The sequence below is a fragment of the Cololabis saira genome, chromosome 2 (genome assembly GCF_033807715.1).
Source record: "Cololabis saira isolate AMF1-May2022 chromosome 2, fColSai1.1, whole genome shotgun sequence".
Lineage (NCBI taxonomy): Eukaryota > Metazoa > Chordata > Actinopteri > Beloniformes > Belonidae > Cololabis > Cololabis saira.
This window is the reverse complement of record NC_084588.1, coordinates 2096991-2120549: the sequence shown is the minus strand read 5'-3', so window position 1 is coordinate 2120549 and position 23559 is coordinate 2096991. Positions and strand designations below refer to the sequence as shown.

The 23559-nt window shown below is 41.5% G+C and overlaps 1 protein-coding gene across 1 annotated transcript; it reads right to left on the bottom strand.

Annotated features, from left to right (window-relative positions):
* Window positions 1-232: 232 nt before the first annotated feature.
* LOC133457038 (oocyte zinc finger protein XlCOF6.1-like) lies at window positions 233-14129 on the bottom strand. Its single transcript, XM_061735874.1, has 2 exons — window positions 13900-14129; window positions 233-4145 (listed from the first exon to the last, which is right to left on the bottom strand). Exons 1-2 carry the CDS (start codon window positions 14069-14071, stop codon window positions 2995-2997), a joined length of 1323 nt encoding a protein of 440 aa, XP_061591858.1. The 5' UTR covers window positions 14072-14129; the 3' UTR covers window positions 233-2994.
* Between the last annotated feature and the right edge of the window lie 9430 nt (window positions 14130-23559).

Genomic DNA, 23559 nt, shown 5'->3' with positions numbered 1-23559 from the left:
ATACAGTCGGGTTTACGCAGTAAAGTCTGAGCTACATTTATACTGAGATTGATCAACCAAGTTTTTTATACTTATCTCCTCATTCTTACAGGACTGTCTCAGAAAATTAGAATATTGTGATAAAGTTCTTTATTTTCTGTAATGCAATTAAAAAAACAAAAATGTCATACATTCTGGATTCATTACAAATCAACTGAAATATTGCAAGCCTTTTATTATTTTAATATTGCTGGTCATGGCTTACAGCTTAAATAATAAAAGGCTTGCAATATTTCAGTTGATTTGTAATGAATCCAGAATGTATGACTTTTTTTTTTCCCCCCAAATTGCATTACAGAAAATAAAGAACTTTATCACAATATTCTAATTTTCTGAGACAGTCGTGTATGTATAGCTGCCATGAAGCCTACTCGCTGTACAGATGGAACTGCCTTGCCTTAAAGCCGGGGCAGGACATGTCACCCGGAATAATGTTTCAGTAACCGGAATATTAGCAATAACCTGAATTCTGACTGCATGTAAACGTAGTCTGTGAAGCCACAACCCTTCCTTAACCCCGGCCTCTAAAGCCTCCACAGGTCTCTGGCCCGTTCTTTTAAATCAGAAGTGATGGAGCATGGAAGCGTCTAACACTTGGAGGGGAATTCCAGCTTTACATCACCAGGGATCATCTTACAAGGTTTGAACTCACCGATTGCACCATAGTTTTACAAGAACCTTACATAGTCTCCAGAAAGCTAGAAACAGCCGTTATGGTACAGAGGTCCAAATGCTCATGACTCAAAAACCTTAGGGTTTCACGATTTCAAACTTCTGTGAAAGAGATGAGGCAGTCTTATCCAGTTTCCAACACTATTATAGGCTGGTTTCCATTAGCAGGAGTTTGCTGTGTCTGCTTTACAGTGATGGAGCAGGTCGGAGCCTGGGAGTGCGTTACATGGGAAGTTCAATTCCTCTTTAATTCAGAATTCAAATGAAATCCAATCTAAAATGAGTAAAAATTACCATGTAAACACCTAATTCCGAATGAAAATGGCCAATTAAACTTAATTCTGAAGTAAGTGGCTGGTTTATTCCGATTTTAAATCCCAATAGAATAATTCCAGATCATGTATCCACTCATTCCTCTTTAAATTAATTCTGGTCTTTCTTTCTGCTCGTTCCCTCGCCCGTCTGTCTCCATGATCTTATATTCCTGCTGGGCTGGTTTTCCTAACAAAGTTTCAAGATGCAGCAGCAGTAAACGCTGGTCAAGAGCAGAGACCATTTATTTAATAAATAGAAATCATTAAAAGAACAGATGGAAACAGGAAACATAATAATTGTGAGCTTTTCAAAGTTGTAGCGGCTAAGTTAGTTTTTCTTCCGGTAGTTTAACTTCCGGTCCCCCCCCTATCCAATCAGAACCTTCCCATGTAAACTCGAAGGAAAATAGTTTAATAATAGTTTAATTCTGAATTATTTAATTTGGAATAATTAATTCCGAATTAAAAAACATCTTGTAACCGTGGCCACTGACTTACATACCACTTGGTCATGCACCACTTTTGGTCAACAGAGAATAAAAGAACAAAATGGTGGCGAAGACGAAGAGGAAAAAATGAAAGAAAGAAAAACTAACTGGAATGATGAACTCAACTAGAAGGAGCCGAGACGGTTGATGCGTTTGCCGCAGAAACGGTGGCAATGCCCTCAGCACAGGGGGCGGCAACCCAACATGTTGAAAGAGCCATATTGGACCAAAAACCCAAAAAACTAATATGTCTGGAGCCGCAAAAAGTGAAAAGTCTTGTATAATCCTTAGAATGAAGGCAAATGGCAAAAGGCGAAATGTCGAGAAAAAGTCGAAATGTCGAGAAAAAAGTCAAAATGTCGAGAAAAAAGTTGAAATGTCGAGATTAATGTTGAAGTACAATCTCGAGAAAAGTCGAAATGTTGAGAAAAAAGTTGAAATGTCGAGAAGTCGATATGTCGAGAAAAAAGTCGATATGTCGAGATTAAAAAAGGAAAAGAAAAAAGGAAAAAAAGAATAAAAGGGAAAAAAAGAGAGAAAAAAAGGTCAAACATGTTTGAAAAGCTCCAGGAGCCACTAGGGCGGCGCTAAAGAGCCGCGGGTTGCCGACCCGTGGCCTAGCTAATCACATGCTCTCTCTCTGACTGGTTGTACGACTATCCAGAGTTCAGAGGAAGTTTCTTCTGCATGTTGCTAGTGACCCTGGAAATCTAAATCCAATCCACCAGAGGGAAAAAAATATATAGATGGCTGGCCAGGCTTTAAGGAGGGTTAAAAAAACCCAACATATACTTTGTAAATGTCAAACTAATTAATATTTTGAGATCTTTCCTACACGTTTTTTTTTTTTTTAAATACCGCATTGGCCCGAATATAAGACGATCCTTCGTCTTCAAGTTTAAAAAAATACTTTTTGAACACTAAATTAAATTTTTATACAGAAAATAATTGTTATTTTATTTTTACATCTGTTACACCATATTTCACAGCCGCTTTGCAGTTCTTTGAAGACTCATTTTGGCCACCTGTTGGGACTCAGCCGGCTGGGCTTTCCTCCTATGAAGTTTGCATCATAACGTCTCCTCAGCTGCCGGTTAACCTGGCCGATCTTCCACCCACTTTTCTCCTGATTGTTGCAACGTTTCTCCATTTTCTATATATCTTATTTCCAGACAAAGTTCCGACTTCTTACCTCCCGACTGACAGTTTTCGGCGGATCTCCCGTAAGAAGTCGGAACTTTGTCTGAAAAAAAGAAATCATAAGATATCAATCTGAAGACATGATGAACACAGTACAACTATTCTCCATTTTCTGTTATCTATTTTTCTTCTTTCGTGACAGGGGTTCACTCTAAAGATATCTAGTGTTGTGAATGGGTATAATGTCTAGACCCGGAATGTAAGACGACCCCCATTTTCTCAGTCTTATTTCAATGCAAAAAAAAAAAAAACACGTCTTATATTCGGGCCAATACGGTAAATCATTTCCCTTCAGTGTGAATTTTCATATGGACGTACAAACTCCAGCTTTTACTGAAACTTTTACTACAAATCTTACACTGGAATGGCTTCTCGCCCGTGTGAGTCGTCACGTGGTTCAACAAATGACACTTCCTGGTGAAACTCTCCCCGCACACTTTGCAGGAAAAGGGTTTCTCTCCCGTGTGAATCCTCATGTGGACGTTCAGACTGCTCCTCTGGGTGAAACTCTTCCCACACATCTTACACAGGTACGGCCTCTCGCCGGTGTGCGTTATCATGTGCTCCAGCAGATTACTGCTGCTGGTGAAGCTTTTACCGCAGGTTTCGCAGGGATACGGCTTCTCGCCCGTGTGAGTCCTCATGTGTCGTAACAAGTTGCTGTTGTGAGGGAAAGCTTTGTCGCACATGATGCAAGGATGCATCCTCTCGCCTGTGTGGCTTCTCATGTGTCGCGTCAAACTGCCGTTCAAAGAGAAACTTTTACCGCAGATATCGCAAGAAAACACCTCCCCCGTGTGGACTGCTGCATGCTTTTTGAGTGCTGACGGCACAAAGAATCCTTCCCCACAGGTTGTACAAAAGTATTGCTTCTCACCGGTGTGCGTTCTCATGTGTTGCAACAGATTAAAATTGTACCTGAAGGATTTCTTACATATTTTACATGAAAACGGTTTCTCGCCCGTGTGGATTCGGTAATGTACCTTCAATTGTGAGGTATGTTTAAATGTTCTTCCACAAACATCACAGATAACAGACGACTCATCCGCGTCAAGGCTACACTGACTGTCACCGGTCACTTTCTTACTGTGACTTTTGTGACATTTCATCTCAGAGTTTCCACTTGGTTGTTGGCCTTCATGTTTGCTTCCTTCCTGACCTCCGCTCTCTTCTGCAACAGACTTGGGAGACAGGAAGTGGTCTGCAGTTGGTTCACTGTGGTCACTTTCCTCACAAGTTGGAGTCACCATGATGGTGTCAGTCTCCTCCTTCAGTACGAGCTGCTCTTCCTCCTTCAGCACAAAGTCCTCCTGCTCTTCTTTAATCTGTGGTTGTGGTTCCAGCTGGTCCAGACCGGAGGTCCCCTCCTGGTGACGGAGCTGCTGGTCAGGCGGGACGTCCTCCTCCTTACAGGCTGAAAGCTGGGAGACGTCTAGGGAGGGAGAAAGAATGACAGAATTGTTAAGCCTGATTTAAGGTTCTGTGTTAAACCAACGCAGAGCCTACGCCGTCACCGTGACGCCGTCGTGAACCTTCGGACTTCTCCGTCACTCCATTTCTCCGCGGTGCAGTACCCCCCAGAGCACTAGTTGATACTTTGTTTAGCTTCCGCTTTTTCCGGTCACAGTGAATCAAAGAGATAAGGACAACTACAGGACTGTCTCAGAAAATTAGAATATTGTGATTACCGGTAAGTTCTTTATTTTCTGTAATGCAATTACAAAAACAAAAATGTCATACATTCTGGATTCATTACAAATCAACTGAAATATTGCAAGCCTTTTATTATTTTAATATTGCTGATTATGGTTTACAGTTTAAGATTAAGATTCCCAGAATATTCTAATTTTTTGAGATAGGATATTTGAGTTTTCTTAAGCTGTAAACCATGATCAGCAATATTAAAATAATAAAAGGCTTGCAATATTTCAGTTGATTTGTAATTAATCCAGAATGTATGACATTTTTTTTTTTTTTTTTTAATTGCATTACAGAAAATCACAATATTCTAATTTTCTGAGACAGTCCTGTATTGTGCAAAAAACCAAAACAACCCAAAAAAAACCCAATTGGTCGCATTTTGCCTTTTCTGGAGGCCGTGCGACATCGTTTTTTAAAAAGGAGCACCAGCACGACTTACAAATCCAACCCTCTCCATCATTTTCTTTCTTTTTTTTCATAATTTTGTGGAGGAGCAGAAGCAAGTGTGTGTGTGTGTTTATGGTGCTGTCATGCTGGATGCGCACTGCGAGGCGGGGGGCGGGCGCCAGTTATCATAAAAACGCACTGCATTTTTAGTACGTGTGAACTGTGCGCGAGATTAGGGGTTACAGGATTCAGGAGTCGGTGTTGAGTAGAAAGTGCTGTGTCGTTTGACGATAAGGTGACGCTATGAAACAAACTATAGCAGCGGTGGGCAACCCGCGGCTCACGAGCCGCATGCGGCTCTTTGCCCGGTATCTTGGATATGTGATGCCTTACTGAAACTTGGCAGATGGTCGTTACGTTTATGTATTATATTGTTACGGACCCGTGTAGGTGGACCCATATAACGTGTCCCCTCACTACCAAAGCGGTTCGTGCTCCTGTTTCCTGTCAAAAGCTTAGAGCGGGTGTCGTGGATTTTGCTCCACACACTGGCTCCTGAGTGGGAAACAGCAGAACTATAAAGGTGGTGAGATATCACGGCAGCTTTTCCTCCCCTGCTTACTAACCCACACAGAGAAGTTATGGCGCTTTTCCACTAGCACCTACTCAGCCCGACTCGCCTCGGTGCGGCCAGGGCTCCAGAGTGCGACCTATTAGGTCGCATATGCGACCTAATTTATTAAGGTGCGAGTTAAAATTTAATGAGGTCGCTCCGGTGCTACTTGCAAGAGGACTAGTGGAAAAAAAAAACATTTTATTTTTTATTTTTTCACTCGGCTGTGTTAGTGCATTAATGGAGTGGTTGATAATACAATCTTACTTTCTGGCTCATTCCTGCGAGTCCTATACCTGTCTGACTGCACCTGGTACGGTCTGCGCACGTTACGTGCACAGCAGTGCACGCGCGCGTACACGCAGCGCGCTCAAAAAGGTAAACAAAGCAGATGCAGTATGAAGCGGTCTATAGTCGATTCTTTTAAGAAAAAAAATGTGCCGGAGGAAACAAACGAGGCTGGTGGAGGAGGAGGAGAAGAAGGGTCAGCAGAGGGAGCAACAATAATCATGGATTCTTCTTCTTCTGATGAAGCGAGTGACAGGTTGGAGAAAGAGGCGGGGGAGAGTGGGGAGAAGAAAAAAAAGTACAGCTTTCTGGCCAGTTCCCGTGGTTAAGATACGAGGGACAGGCCCAGGCCCGGTTCTACGAGGGTGCATAAGCATTGCACCCTCAGTTTATGTGTTTGCTCAGTTGAAAAGACGAAAAGAAAACTTAATGCGCGCGCGTTAAGCCTCATTTATGGTTCCGCGTTAAATCGACGGCGTAGCCTACGGTGTATGTACTCGGCGACGCGCACCATACTTTCGCGTCCCCGCGTATCCTACGCCGTAAGATCTGCGTTGGTGCAACGCGGAACCATAAATCAGCCAGTGTACGTCACTGATCTGCTTCCTGCACCAGCAAGACGCTGCTCTCTGCTGCTCCGTTAACACAAAGTAACATGGATATTCAGAAGTGGTTCAAGCACAAAGACGCAAGCAAGTTTACAGGACTGTCTCAGAAACTTAGAATATTGTGATAAAGTCCTTTATTTTCTGTAATGCAATTAAAAAAAACAAAAATGTCATACATTCTGGATTCATTACAAATCAACTGAAATATTGCAAGCTTTTTATTATTTTAATATTGCTGATTATGGTTTAAAGTTTAAGATTAAGATTCCCAGAATATTCAAATTTTTTGAGATAGGATATTTGAGTTTTCTTAAGCTGTAAGCCATGATCAGCAATATTAAAATAATAAAAGGCTTGAAATATTTCAGTCGATTTTTAATGAATCCAGAATGTATGACATTTTTGCATTACAGAAAATAAAGGACTTTATCACAATATTCTAATTTTCTGCTTATTTTTGCTTAATCTGCAATTTGCTTATTGGCCATATTGAGGTTGAACACGCTCATGCAGAAGGTAAGGAGTGTGTCTCATTTTTGTAGGTAAATGATCAGGTATCTTATAAAAACACACAGAGGTAACACTTTACCATAAAGTCACCTTAATTAGCCTAACATTAGTTAGTACATTAACATTACTAAGCATTTATATAAATTATATTATCCAACTTTTAATTTATTAACTAACTCTGAGTAGTAAACATTAATTAGCCTAACTGTAGGTTATATGTGTTTCCTATACATAATGATTGTTAATCTGTAAACAGGTAATTAATGCTTAATAATTTAACTAATGTTAGCAATGAAAAATATGGTGCTACCTAATTTGTTTTGGTGCTACTAAATGAAAAACTAGGTGGCACCATTGCTACCTGTGAAAAAGTTAGTCTGGAGCCCTGGGTGCGGCTCATCCCGGCTCCACCCGTTTTGTCTCCGTGTGTTTTTCCACAGCCAGGTGAGAAGTGGGGGGGGGTTTGGGTGAAGCTGCTGTGACGTACTCGATTGCGCAACCGCTTTGTTCATGTCGGCGCTGATCAGAAATCAGCTGGATCAGCGAGCGGCTGAGAGTAAAACAGAGCTCCTGTGGATCTGATCGTTCCTTATCACCCGTCTACATCCCTTTTTAATTCTCTCCTCAGTATATGTACAGTGTGTGTGCGCACACACACACACACACACACACACACACACACACACACACACACACACACACACACACACACACACACACACACACACACACACACACACACACACACACACACACACACACACACACACACACACACACACACACACTTCTAAATTACCTCAAGGTATTTTTTTAATGTTTTTAATACTGTTAACACAATGAGAAAGGGCAAATATGCTGCTTTATGCCAATGTTTATTCAATTTCCACAAAAAAATCTTTTGACCTGAATGTAACATTCCTTCATAAATACAAACACAATGTAGTCCCCAACTTTACACTTGGAAAGACTAACTTAAGATTCCTGTTTTAAGCAGCTCAGTGTAAAACAATGAACCATATGCATCACAAACATTGCACAAGAAGTGCATTGGTCAGTTAAATTTTCCCTGTAATTATGTCTAACGTCATATGGAGGAAAATAAAAGGCTCAAAAAATATCCCCTTCTCCTAAGTGGGTTAAAAACAGGGGGATACAAAAACTGAATTACAAACAAATAAAGTGCACATGTAACGGAACGGGAGTAACTCAGCCGTTTCCTCACCTGAATCCTCAGTGCGAATCGCAGTGTGCGCCCGTGTGTGTGTGTGTGTGTGTGTGTGTGTGTGTGTGTGTGCGGCGGCGGGGGGGAGCATTGTTGAGTTTTATGTTTTATGTAAAGCGCTTTGCGTTGCATTTCTTATTTTGTAAGAAAAGCGCTTAACAAATGCAGTTTGATTTGATTCGTCCTTTTTTGCAAGCTGCTATCCAGCGTTGTCTGATTTTGACGAGGGGGGGGGGGGGGGGGGGGGGGGGGGGGCAGCGCTCTCTGGTATTTGAGACTCGACGTACTTCGGTCGTAATTCATTTCAAATCGATGGTACATGTAAATAACTTCAGTCTTGTCTTGTCTTGTTTTTTTTTTTTTTTAAATCGTGTGCGTTAAAAAAATTGTCGGCGTTAAGATAACGTTAAGTTAACGCGTCGTTAACGCACTAACTTGGACAGCCCTAATATATATATATTAGGGGTGTAAGGATACACTAATCTCCCGATACACGACATTGAGGTCACGGTAACGATGCCATATTATAGCAGTATTTTTTTAACAACCTTGAATGAGGAACATATGACTGGAAAAAAATGTCTTTTATTTGAGAGACACAAAATACAAAACAATGCTGTGCGTTTGCCCTATTGTTACAGTTTGTAATTCTTTATAACTGTTTAAGTTTTAAAGAGAAAGCCAGGCCAACCATTTTCCACAAACTGAACTAAAAGTAAATGTCAGGTTTGCATTATGATCTTCAGTTTCATACAAGTACAAATATTTAGACACAAACTGAATAGTTTCTCTCATGTATGATTTGGCTTTTTTCTTTTCCAGAAATTTAACAACTAAAATTAAATAAATAAATAAATAAATAAAAGTAAATAAATATTATTATTATAGTAAAAAAAATTTCCTTTCATAAAAAAGATTGATTCATGCTCACCTTAAGTGTAAGAGGAGATTTATTTTTGTTAAGAAGGTTATTTTGGTAATTCAGGGTTCATGATTTTATAAATCTATTCTTTATATTCTGATGTAAATCAGGGACTATAATGACACTAGTCAGTTTATCTGTAGTGATTAGTCTGTTTTAGATTGGGCGGAGTGATATGCCACAGTACGGCACTAGGTGCTGTGTTGATGTTCTAAAATCCTACACTGTTGAGGGACATTAAAGTACACTGGAGCTCAGCAGAAGTTGTCCCCGTGTTTATCCTACTCACAACCCCAAAAAGGTTTAATTTAATAAGGTAAGGCTTAACTCTACACCAGCCTTACATCAGTAAAAGTTCAGAGCTCAAAACCCTGCAAGAGTCCCGTGATCGGGACCAAAACGGTACTAGTTTCTGCTGAGCGGAGGAAGATTTTGGTCCGCGGGTCGAGGCGCGGTCGGATGCGCGTTACTAGTCAACACAATAGATTAATATTAATAACCCAATATCAGATACACTTTGTCACCTCCACGACACGTATCGTGATGTTTTTGTATCGCGAAATTTCGTGGCATGATATATTGTTACACCCCTTAAATATACATATTTTTATATATATATATATATATATATATATATATATATATATGTGTATGTGTGTGTGTACACACACACGGATTTTTGATATAAAATAGATATATTTTTTATTTCTGGTGACACGCATTTACTTCCATATTTACACACCTACTCTTCATAATTTTATACAAGTTTACACACCAACTCTTCATAGTTTTATTTGTGGTTTACAAACCTACTCTTTGTAATTTTATTTGTGCTTTACACGCCTTTAAGTTTAAACACCTATTGTGTGTAGGTTATGAAAGGTTTACATGCCTAGTCTGCATAGTTTTATTTGTGTTTTACACGCCTACTCTTCATAGTTTTATTACAAGTTTAAACACCTATAGGGCTTGGTCGTCTTGGTCATCACCTGGCGGAGCCGCCATTTTGGATGCTACATTAGCTGCTCTTTGGACAACTGCATACTGTGTACAGCTCCCTCTTCGTTGTGTCTTACTTATAATCGTTACTTTCTGTTATTCTGGTAACCCGTTGCTGTGTTGTAGCTGCAGCAGCTCCACATAACAGACGTGGGGAAAAGATCAATAATGGTTTAACTTTTCACCGCTTTCCTGCTCGGAGGCAGAACCACGGAGGCCGAGTATCTGAGATAACAGAGTAAAAGAGTCGTCGGCTCGGTTGGATCGCGGCTGTAACGACCAAAAAGAACCTTCCACAGTAAACAAACAAACACACACTCACACAGACCGGGGTCGGATCATTCACACAGGTTTTATTCCCCACTTCTCCAGCTAAACACAGTTGCTGGTCAGCTCTCTGTGCTGCGATTAACCCAAATCTTCAGATAAAACTAGTTTGTTGAGGTAAAAAATATTAACTCTTATTTGTAGCTGCAGAGGAAAAAATAATCTCACGAGGAAAACAAACAAAAATATTGCTGACGCCTCGGAGCCTCTTCTGCATAATATAGCAGTAAAAAAAAAAGAAAAGTGAGAGTAAATCAAAACATGTACTGTATGTTACTATTATACTAATTTATTGTAAACACATGGCGAGTCAAACATTTACCAAAGCAGCTGCCAAACACTCCTAAACAAGGTAGCCGGAGACGTGGGTTGTGCAGAACTGCAGCAGTAAATCCCTTCTAAAGAGTGGAGCTCCGACGAGGAGCTCCATTCTGTAAGGGCTGAGTATGGTTCTGCGTCACACACACGCAGAGCACACGGCGCACCCGTGACACCGTCACGAACTGTTCAGAGTTCTCCGTCTCTCCATTTGGTCGCGGTGCAGTACCCCCCGCGGCCACTAGTTAGCGATCTTTTTCTGAATGGTTTATCCGACTTTTTCCGGTCACAGTAAATCAAAGAAATAAGGACAACTATTGTGCAAAAAACAAAAACAAAAAAAATCACACATAAACGAAGAAAAAAGCCCTGGAAGTTCACTACTGCTTCAAACCGGAAACCGGAAATGCTTCGCTTTCAAAACGAACCAATCACAGCCCTCTCGGTCTGCGTGTGGACGGCGTCTCCTCGACGCGTAGTTACAATTTTCGGGAGGTGCACGTCACTGACGGCGCATGTGACGGCGTGTCCTCTGCGTGTACAAAAACCACACGCCGTAGGCACGGCGTCGTTTTGACGCAGAAGCATAATTCAGCCTTTAGTAGGGATTTCATATGGATCCAGACCGTTAATAATCATTATTTTCTCCAAATACCGCTCCCTGGCTTCCTTGTTTAAGGTATCCCGGTAAATTCCAGTTCCTTTCCAGCATTTTAACATCTTTTTTTTGTGTTCCGTCTGTTCACTTGGTGCTACTCCCTGCTACTACACTGTTTATTTACACTCACGAGGCATCCAACACGGCTGCCGCGTCCCAGAATGCACCTTGGTGACCAAGCCCTATTGTGTACGCAGCCCCGCCCCCTCAGAATCCAGCACAGAGGAGGAGGTTAGAAACGTGGAAGATAAAGACATGGCCCACAGGCTGAATTTCTGATTTATGTAGAAAAAACAAGCTTGTGATTGTTTATAAGACATTCAAGGCCTGTTTAAAATATACATTAAATGCCATAATAGGTCTCCTTTAATAGTACGCTCGAATTAATGCATACTACTGACATTTACTTACTGACATTAATTATATACACATATTATGTGTGCCGAACTTAAGTATACTTTTTAGTATGGCAGTTCAGACGCACCGCTACTCTGCGTAGTTTTATGCAGGTTTACTCACCAACTCTGTAGTTTTTTTAAAGGTTTACTCACCTACTGTAGTTTTCTGCAGGTTTACTCACCTACTCTGTAGTTTTATGCAGGTTTTTCTGCAGGTTTACTCACCGACTCTATAGTTTTTTTTAAAGGTTTACTCACCGACTGTAGTTTTTTAAAGGTTTACTCACCGACTCTGTAGTTTTTTAAAGGTTTACTCACCGACTTTGTAGTTTTATGCAGGTTTACTCACCGACTCTGTAGTTTTTTAAAGGTTTACTCACCTACTGTAGTTTTCTGCAGGTTTACTCACCTACTCTGTAGTTTTCTGCAGGTTTACTCACCTACTCTGTAGTTTTATGCAGGTTTACTCACCTACTCTGTAGTTTTATGCAGGTTTACTCACCTACTCTGTAGTTTTATGCAGGTTTACTCACCTACTCTGTAGTTTTATGCAGGTTTACTCACCTACTCTGTAGTTTTATGCAGGTTTTTCTGCAGGTTTACTCACCGACTCTGTAGTTTTATGCAGGTTTACTCACCTACTCTGTAGTTTTATGCAGGTTTTTCTGCAGGTTTACTCACCGACTCTGTAGTTTTTTAAAGGTTTACTCACCTACTGTAGTTTTCTGCAGGTTTACTCACCTACTCTGTAGTTTTCTGCAGGTTTACTCACCTACTCTGTAGTTTTATGCAGGTTTACTCACCTACTCTGTAGTTTTATGCAGGTTTACTCACCTACTCTGTAGTTTTATGCAGGTTTACTCACCTACTCTGTAGTTTTATGCAGGTTTACTCACCTACTCTGTAGTTTTATGCAGGTTTTTCTGCAGGTTTACTCACCGACTCTATAGTTTTTTTTAAAGGTTTACTCACCGACTCTGTAGTTTTATGCAGGTTTACTCACCGACTCTGTAGTTTTATGCAGGTTTACTCACCTACTCTGTAGTTTTATGCAGGTTTACTCACCTACTCTGTAGTTTTATGCAGGTTTACTCACCTACTCTGTAGTTTTATGCAGGTTTACTCACCTACTCTGTAGTTTTATGCAGGTTTACTCACCTACTCTATAGTTTTATGCAGGTTTACTCACCGACTGTAGTTTTATGCAGGTTTACTCACCTACTCTATAGTTTTATGCAGGTTTACTCACCTACTCTATAGTTTTATGCAGGTTTACTCACCTACTCTATAGTTTTATGCAGGTTTACTCACCTACTCTATAGTTTTATGCAGGTTTACTCACCTACTCTATAGTTTTATGCAGGTTTACTCACCTACTCTATAGTTTTATGCAGGTTTACTCACCTACTCTATAGTTTTATGCAGGTTTACTCACCTACTCTATAGTTTTATGCAGGTTTACTCACCTACTCTATAGTTTTATGCAGGTTTACTCACCGACTCTGTAGTTTTATGCAGGTTTACTCACCTACTCTATAGTTTTATGCAGGTTTACTCACCGACTGTAGTTTTATGCAGGTTTACTCACCTACTCTGTAGTTTTATGCAGGTTTACTCACCTACTCTGTAGTTTTATGCAGGTTTACTCACCTACTCTGTAGTTTTATGCAGGTTTACTCACCTACTCTGTAGTTTTATGCAGGTTTACTCACCTACTCTGTAGTTTTATGCAGGTTTACTCACCTACTCTATAGTTTTATGCAGGTTTACTCACCGACTGTAGTTTTATGCAGGTTTACTCACCTACTCTGTAGTTTTATGCAGGTTTACTCACCTACTCTGTAGTTTAATGCAGGTTTACTCATCTACTCTCTAGTTTTATGCAGGTTTACTCACCTACTCTGTAGTTTTTTAAAGGTTTACTCACCTACTCTGTAGTTTTATGCAGGTTTTTCTGCAGGTTTACTCACCGACTCTGTAGTTTTTCTGCAGGTTTACTCACCTACTCTATAGTTTTATGCAGGTTTACTCACCTACTCTATAGTTTTATGCAGGTTTACTCACCTACTCTATAGTTTTAAGCAGGTTTACTCACCGACTCTGTAGTTTTATGCAGGTTTACTCACCGACTCTGTAGTTTTATGCAGGTTTACTCACCTACTCTGTAGTTTTATGCAGGTTTTTCTGCAGGTTTACTCACCGACTCTGTAGTTTTTCTGCAGGTTTACTCACCTACTCTGCGCAGCTTCACCTCGGGTTTCCCGGTGATGTCCAGCAGTCTGCGCTGCCGCTCGATCTCCTCCTCGTACCGGACGATGGTTCTCTCAAACTCGGAGAATATTTCGTCAGCAGCAGCAGTTAAGCGCTCGCTGATGAAGTCTCTGAGGTGCTGAGCTGAAGACATGGCTGCTCAGGGACTCAGATCCTCGCCAGAGACACGTTTTCCAGTCCAACGAGCCGAGGAATTGTTCCCCGCAATATCCGGTTTATTCCTGTTGGGTGTCACACTATTGTGCTCCGGCGGTGAACGCGGATTATACGTTCCGCTTTTTTTCACGGACATAACTTGCACGGAGACTTGGAGAAACCACTTTAAATTATTTGTAAAGGACCAATTGCCTTTATTTTGGTAATTTATTTATTCTCTTGTATAAATATTTATGATTTACGTTATTTTAGCACGTGTCTTTAATTGAAAGGATGAAAGGAGAACTTTATTTTGAAAATTACTTTTATTTTGAATGTCCGGACCGGATATCCCTCGTCGCAGTTAACGGTTTGTGTCGGCGTGTGTATATCAGTGTACATACTTTATTAAAGGCGTGTGTACATCAGTGTACATACTTTATTAAAGGCGTGTGTACATCAGTGTACATACTTTATTAAAGGCGTGTGTACATCAGTGTACATACTTTATTAAAGGGACGGAGATTTCAACGGATTTTTTGTTATAGTGTCTCAGTTAAAGAGGAAAAAGTTAATGTTGTCAATGAATACGTTTGTAAATATTTGTTTGAAGTGTGTTGTAAGCAGAGCTGGGTAAAGTAGCCAAACATTGTACTCAAGTAAAAGTACTGTTACTTCAGAATAATATGACTCAAATAGAAGTAAAAAGTAGTCATCCAAATAATTACTTGATTAAAAGTAAAAAAGTACTTGGTGAAAAAACTCAAGTACTGAGTAACTGTTGAGTAACGTCTGATTTATTTTTTTAACACAACCATTCAAACAGACAAAAGTACAAAATAATCATCTTCAGGCAAATTAAATCAATACAATAATAAAATAAATTAAAACTAATAAAAAATAGCTTAAATTAAAATAATCTTAAAATAAATTCAAGTACTTTAATAAATGATAAAATAATAACAGAATAAAAAAATAAATTAAGCACAAGTAGCACAAAATGTCAAGCCTTTGAACTTTTCTTTTTTAACCAGGCAGAACTAGAACAAACATGAACTCATAGAAACTCTGTGTGTGTTTGAGTCTGTGTAAATGTGACAAAACATGCAAAAACAAACATTTTTCCCAAAGAATCACCCAGTGATGTCATGAGATTGACACGTATGTGGATAAAAGGGATAAAAGAAAAGTAACAGAATCAGAATCAGAATCAGAAAGGGGGTTTATTGCCAAGTTTGTTAACACACACAAGGAATTTGTTGTGGTGATTGGTGCAATACAGTAAAAGTAAAAATAAAAATATAAAAGCAAACAAGTATATGGAGATAAAATAAGAGATAGAATAAAGTAAAATGTATAAACAGAAATGTACAATATGAGGATTAAAAAGTGCCGAATATGAATCTTTACAAAAAGTGACGTAGGATGACAGATGACAGATAAAATGTATAAACAGAAATGAACAATATAGACAGAAATGTACAATATGGGGTTTTTAAAGTTTCGGCAGCTCAACGTAGCCTAATGTAGCGGAGTAAGAGGAACAGTTTCTTCTTCACAAATCTACTCAAGTAAAAGTAAAAAGTATAGTGATTCAAAACTACTCCTAAAAGTGCAACATTTCCCAAAACTTACTCAAGTAAATGTAACTGAGTAAATGTAACTCGTTACTACCCAGCTCTGGTTGTAAGATGAATATGTGTTTACTGCAGCTCTTACGGTGTGAAGGAACTTAATAAACTCTTGAACATCAGTTGAATACTGCAACGTTTCTTTCTGAGGACACTACATTATTTATTGAAGGACAAATATCAGTCTGTAAAAGTATGCCGGTACAAGTCCTGCATTTATGTTTTTATTTTATTTCTTTATATAATAAAAAAAAAAAAATCTAAACAAGATGGTGCTTCCTTGCAGCAAAAATCTGGCTAAGTGGATCAAGGTATACAGGATTGTCTCAGAAAATTTGAATATTGTGATTTTCTGTAATCCAATTAAAAAAACAAAAATGTCATATATTCTGGATTCATTACAAATCAACTGAAATATTGCAAGCCTTTTATTATTTAAATATTGCTGATCATGGTTTACAGCTTAAGAAAATTCAAATATCCTATCTCAAACAATTAGAATATTTTGAAAATCTTAATCTTAAACTGTAAGCCATAATCAGCAATATTAAAATAATAAAAGGCTTAGCTTGCAATATTTCAGTTGATTTGTAATGAATCCAGAATGTATATGTAATGTATAACACTAACTAGAGGTTTACTTAACACTAACTAGAGGTTTACTAACACTAACTAGAGGTTTACTAACACTAACTAGAGATTTACCAACACCAACTAGATTCAAGGGGGGGGAGCAGCAACAGCAGACATCCACGTAGGCAGGTGGAAGCAGCAACGGGATGACCGGGGATGGGGGGGGGACCGGGACCGCAGGCCAGAACGCAGCTCCCGAGGCTCCAGCCTGCAAACATGCACAAAAGAGAAAAAAAGGGGGGGCCGGCACAAGAAACTACAGGAACGATGGACAAAAATGATAGCTATGAGATATTTATAATAAATAAAAATGGTAATGGAGAAGAGAGGCAGGGAAAAGGAGAGGAGAAGAAGGGTGAGAGGCACCGCCCAGCGGATCATGTCGGTGCCCCCCTGCAGCATAAGCCTATAGCAGCATATCTACCACCAAGCTATTGAGACTAACTATTATAGTCTTGTTCTATAGCTGCAACTATGACTACTGACTCTAACACACTAGAGTTTACACTAACTAGAGATTTACCAACACCAGCTAGAGGTTTACTAAACACTAACTATAGGCTTTACTAAACAGAAAGGTTTTAAGTTTAGTTTTAAAGGTGGAGGTGGTGTCAGCCTCCTTAACCCAGATTGGAAGTTGGTTCCATAGTAATGGTGCCTGATAGCAGAACGCCCGCCCTCCAAATCTACATTTAGATACTCTAGGAACTACGAGTAAACCTGCACCCTGGGAGTGGAGAGCTCTGCCAGGAACATAAGGCACTATCAGGTCTTGTAAATACTGCGGAGCTAAGCCGTTTTGGGCTTTATATGCAAGTAATACAATTTTAAATTGAATTCTGAATTTTACAGGTAGCCAATGGAGCGACGCTAACACTGGAGAGACGTGGTCTCTCCTGCTGACTCCTGTCAGTACTCGCGCTGCTGCATTCTGGATCAGCTGGAGCCTATTCAGCAAATTACTTGGACATCCTGCTAACAACACATTACAGTAATCTAGTCTAGAAGATATAAACACATGAACTAGTTTTTCTGCATCACTCTGCGAGAGGATTTTCTTAATTTTTGCAATATTACGGAGATGGAAAAACGCTATTTTACAAACCTGATTAACATATGGTTTAAACGACAAATCCTGATCGAAAACAACACAAAGGTTTCTCACAGTTGCACTGGAAGCCATCGCAACACCATCTAGTCCCTTCCTAAGATGCTCTGGACCAAGAATGATAACCTCTTTTTTATCTGATTAGAAGCAAGAAATTTCTGGACATCCATTCGTTGATGTCCCTAAGACATGCCTGAAGTTTAACTAACGGTTCTGTTTCATCCGGCTTCATAGACAAATAGAGCTGCGTATCATCAGCATAACAATGAAAGTGTATGCCGTGATTCTGGATTATACTTCCCAATCGCTGCATGTATAAACTGAACAATATTGGCCCTAGCACTGAACCCTGCGGAACACCATAACACAACCTTTCTCAACCTTTTTTCAGTCATGACACCTTTCAAAAGTGAATAAAATCTCACGACACCCCAGAGTAAAATATAATTAAAAACCACACTGCATCGCTGTAAATGCATATGACGCGCATGTAAGGTGCGCGTCGCCGCGTACCCTACGGCGTACCCTATGCCATAGGCCCTGCGTCGATTTAACGCGGAACCTTAATTCATGCTTCACTTTGAACAGCTGGTTCACACCGACGTCCAGCGGTTGGAGTTCCTTCGTCAGACCTCCCGGAATAACAGCAAGCATCGCGTTCATATTTTTCACTTCTTTCTTTACATTGTCTGTGAGATGGGCGCGCATAGTCATGGATCAGCAGCGATGGTGATGTGTGAAAAAAACCACCAGGCACATAGACCTGCCTCAACCACTCATCATCCCTTCATCCATCCAGCCCTTTTCATTTGCCTTTATAATGACTCCGGCTGGAAAAGTCTCTTTAGGCAAAGTTTTTCTTTTAAAAATCCCCATAGTTTCTGTCCATCAGCGTGGCAACCAAGCACAGCAGTGAAAGATGATTTCTCATACCCCGTTGTGCGGATCGCCACCATGCTGGTCCCCGTCCTCTCCACCGTGTGGTTCACCGGGATGTCGAAAGTCAGCTGGTCTCTAATGATGATTGTCTCTAACACGTCCGCAAATCACTGGTGATTCACGCGCCCCCTTCCCCCTTTAACTTCTCATGGTAGCCCCAATTACGTCTGCCTGACAATAATACAATGGGCGCATTGTGTCATTGGGTGCGCGGCACATTTAAAAAAAAAAAAAGACGTTTATATGCGCCTAATGGTCGTCAAAATACGGTATCTTATTTATTTATTTATTTATTTATTCATTCATAGGCAAAAAGAATATATTTATGTATGCATTCATATATTTATATATGAAATGTCAGAATAGGTAATTTTTTGATGACACCCCTAAAGCAGTCAGGGGACACCCCAGGGTGCCGCGACACCCCTGTTGAGAAAGGCTGCCATAACAGACCCTTGACTGTTCTGAAGAAACCTCATGTACATGAACAAACTGGAACCTGTCAGATAGATATGATTTAAACCAACATAGAGCTGTCCCTTTAATCCCAACAACATGCTCTAACCTGTGCAGTAAAATGCCATGATCTATAGTGTCAAAAGCAGCACTGAGGTCCAGTAGAACCAGTATGGACACTAATCCCTTATCTGAGGTCCAGTAGAACCAGTATGGACACTAATCCCTTATCTGAGACCATAAGAAGGTCATTTGTGACTCGAACCAGTGCTGTCTCTGTGCTATGATGCATTCTGAACCCTGACTGAAAGACTTCAAACAGATCATTTCTATACAAATAGTCACATAACTGGCTTGAAACTGCCTTTTCCAGAATTTTAGACACAAATGGAAGGTTGGAAATTGGTCTATAATTAGCTAAGGTGTCTGGGTCAAGATAAGGTTTTTTAAGTAAAGGTTTAATTACTGCGACTTTGAAAACCTGTGGTACATATCCTAAACTTAGGGATAGGTTAATTTGTTCCAGTATTGTCGTACCAATAAGAGAAAAAACATTTTTGAATAGTCGAGTCGGGATGGGGTCTAACATACATGTGGTTGACTTAGCTCTATTGACGAGTGAGGTCAGCTCAGGGAGGTCTATAGGATCAAAACAGTCTAGAGTCAAGTCAGAGCCTAGGGAAGTCGCTAAAGCTGAAGAAACACCTACAACCGGCTGGTTGATTTCTTCTCTAATTCTCGTGATTTTACTGTTAAAGAAGCTCATAAAGTCCTCACTACTGAGAGCTGCAGGAATGCACGGCTCAACAGAGTTGTGACTCTTTGTCAGCCTGGCTACAGTGCTGAACAGAAAACGTGGGTTACTTTTGTTATCCTCTATCAACGTTGAATAATAAGCTGTTCTTGCTTTGCGAATGGCTTTTTTATATACTATTAGAATATCTTTCCATTCACGATAAGAGTCTACAGACTTAAAAGAGTACCACTTCCTTTCCATTTTACGCACGTTTTGTTTCAACATGCGGATATCTGAATTGTACCAGGGAGTTAAGCTCCTGTGGCTAGAAACCCTCCTTTTCAAAGGAGCAACTTCATCTAAAGCTGAATGCAACAGATCAGCAGTGTTACTAACAAGGAAATCAACATCTGCAGAGGTAGAACCCAGGTCACTGGCCTCGACTACATCACTATTTCGCACTGTCGTAAGATGAGCAATGGCCTCCCTAAATTTAACAATAACTTCATCAGACAAACATCTGCTAAAATAATACCTCCTATTTTGCACTTCAACATCAACAAAATTAAATTCAAACGTTATTAAGTAATGGTCGGATAAAAGGGAGTTTACAGGTGACACCAACAGACCATCAGTTTCAACACCGTAGGTGAGAACGAGATCGAGAGTATGATTAAAACAGTGTGTCGGTTTATCCACTTTTTGTGAGATACCCATTGATTCTAGAAGAGAATCGAAGGCTAATTTAAGATTATCGCTTTCAACATCCATATGAATGTTAAAATCACCCACTATGATGAATTTATCTGTGCTGATCAACAATCCAGAAAGGAAATCAAAGGCACTGATGCAGTCAGGTGTCCAGTCCACTGGGTCACAGCCTTTCTTTTTTTGCAAGGCTCCATAAAGCGGCTGCAGGAGGTGGGCGGCGCGAGGGAGGAAACGGTTATAAAAATTAATCATACCCAAAAACTCCTGCAGCGCCTTAACCGAGGCCGGGCGGGGAAACTCTGCCACCGCTTGTACCTTAGACGGCAGTGGAACTGCACCCTGAGCTGAAATCCGGTGCCCTAAAAAATCAATAACCGGCAGGCCAAACTGGCACTTAGCCGGGTTGACAATAAGGCCATGTTCATCTAGCCTCTGGAAGACCAGTTTGAGGTGTGCCAAATGCTCTTCTGTTGAGGAACTGGCCACCCAAATGTCATCAAGGTAAATGAACACAAACGTGAGGTCTCGCAACACAGAGTCCATCAGCCTCTGGAAGGTCTGCGCTGCCCCCTTCAGGCCAAAGGGCATGCGCAGAAATTTAAAAAGCCCAAACGGGGTAATTACAGCGGTCTTAGGCACATCCTCTGCTCTCATGGGAACCTGGTGGTAACCGCGTACTAAATCCACCTTTGAAAAGATGGTTGTCCCTGCTAAATGCGCGGAAAAATCCTGGATGTGTGGGACTGGATAACGGTCGTGCACCATGACGTTGTTAAGACGGCGAAAATCCTCATACGGGCGCCACGAACCGTCTGCCTTTGGCACCATGTGAAGCGGTGAGGCCCAGGGGCTCTTGGAGCGTCTAACTATGCCTAAACGCTCCATAGAGGCAAACTCCTCTTTAGCAATGGCCAGCTTCTGTGTGTCTGAACGACGAGCACGTGCAAAAACCGGGGGCCCTGTGGTGGTTACGTAATGCTCGACGCCGTGCCTGGTTGTTGCGGTGGAAAAAACAGGTTTAATCGGCCGCTGGAAATTTGCCAGCAGACGTTGGAACACGTTAACCTGCTGCTAAAAAACTAGCGTGTGCTAGCGGTCCAGATCCCCCAGTCTAACACGAGAAAGTCATAAAAGTCACTGCATCGATCAATCTGCGGTTTGCAACGTCCACCAGCAAACCGTTAGCACACAGAAAATCAGCACCGATGATAGGAACAGCAACACTGGCGATGACAAAGTCACTCTCAAACCGGCGTCCGTGGAAACATACAGTCACTGACCGGGTCCCGAAAGTGGTGATGGAGGAGCCGTTGGCCGCGCTTAACGGCGGTCCGTTACCTCCAGTCGACCGGTCTGTGGCGGTCGGCAGTAGGAGGCTCAGCTGGGAGCCGGAGTCCACCAGGAAACGTTTCCCTGATGCAGAGTCTGCAATGAACGGCAGCTCTTGACCGCCGATCGCTGCTACTGAGCGTCGGTTTCCCCGGCAGCTCGAACTGACACAGAGGGACGCAGCGTCTCGCCTTGGCGCCGAAGCGTTGATGGAATAAACACAGATCTGTCCCGCGTCGTCTCTGGGTCTTCACTGCAGCCACCACCGCTGGGTCCGCGTCCTCCGACGTCGATCGCTGGGCGGTTGTTGCGACCTGGTGAACGGCCAAACTCCGGGTAGCGAGCAGGACTCGATCCGCTTCCTCAGCCAAACCGCGGTAGTCGCCCGTTTCAAGGCAGGTGGAGTTCGCCAGCGCTGCGCGGGCGGGCGGTGGCAGTTGGCACAGGAAAAGATGTGGAAACAGGAATCCGCCATCGTCCGGGCCCAGCAGTAAAAACATCTGGTCCATCAGATCCACCGCCGACCTGTCACCCAAGCACGGCGGGGAGAGGAATCTGTCTGCTCTCTCCGAGGCAGAGAGGCTGAACCTCTGGAGCAGCAGCTGTTTCAGCGCGACGTACTTGTCTTGTCGCGGGGGCGCACGAAGCAGCTGCAGGGCCCGCCGAGTGGACTGTTGGCCCAAATCGACGACGACCAGATGATACTGGGAATCATCTTCCGTGATTCCCCGTAGCTGGAACAGCGCCTCGATATGCTCGAACCAGGAGCCGGGGTCCTCCTGCCAAAACTCAGGGAGCCTCAAAGCTGCAGCGGAACCTGCGGGCTGCGGAGGCTGCTGAGATGAGGACGAGATGTCTTCTGTTTCCTCAAACATGCTCAAAAAAGGGGTCACCAATGTGGCAGGATGAGGCTCGACTCCAGAGGTTGGTAAAACAGGACTTTATTCCAAGACAGCGGAATCCAACTGACAACTCAACTGACAGTTGACAACTAACAGAAACAAACACGCGTTGCTAAGCAACCAATAAACACTTGTGACCACGCCCCCTTCCCTCTAGTCCTGCTGGCTAGTCCATAATTGTGTCCGCCACAATGTAATAATATACAGGTGGAGGTTGGACAATTTGAATATATTGCAAAACTTCATTCGTAGTAAATTCAACTTAAAGTGAAACAAATATTATTTCCCACTACATGCAAAGTGAGATATTTCAAGTCTTAATTTGTTATAATTTTGGTGATTATGGCTCACAGTTTATGAAAACTCCAAATAAAAAATCTCAAAAAATTTGAATATATTGTGAAATCAATAAACAATTCAATCATCAAAATTATAACAAATGAAGGATTAACATATATTGCTTTGCCTGTAATGAGACTATGTATAATGTACATGTATTACGCGGTCTGATAACCATCTCCCGACGAATATTTAATTGTCTGCACATTAATTCTGCACCTTCATCAATTGGGACTTCATCAAAAGGACATGCCATGTTCGTGACAATGGACTTCTAATATATATACTGACTCTGTTTTTAATGACAGACGGCAGAACTTCGCTAAAACTCGCCTGCTGACTGAATGAATGAGGAAATCAAATGTGCGTGTGGCTCTGAAAGAGGCGGAGACACAGAGAAACTCCAGGTTCATTGACATAAACCTGGTCCCGACCAGGTTAGGTTCAGAGAGTCTGTTACTACGGTAACTGACCAGGTTAGATTCAGAGAGTGTGTTACTACGGTAACTGAACGAGAGCTTAACAGCTTGTCCTAACTGCATACGAGCGTCCGACTGTCGCGTCGCACTGCGTGGAATCGGACGCGCTCTGTCCACACTGAATGCGTTATCGGCCCCCACGTTCTACCACGTTCTTTTGATTGACAGCGGAGACTCGCCTTTTAAAAGGCTGATTTATGGTTCCGCGTTACACCAACGCAGA

What these genes read in the sequence shown, in the direction of transcription:
- LOC133457038 (XM_061735874.1), bottom strand. Translation starts at nt 14,071, where the DNA reads ATGTCTTCAGCTCAGCACCTCAGAGACTTCATCAGCGAGCGCTTAACT. An exon ending in GGTGAAGCTGCGCAGAGTAG is followed by an intron (nt 4,146 to 13,899) that starts GTGAGTAAACCT and finishes CTCCCTCCCTAG; the next exon opens with ACGTCTCCCAGCTTTCAGCC.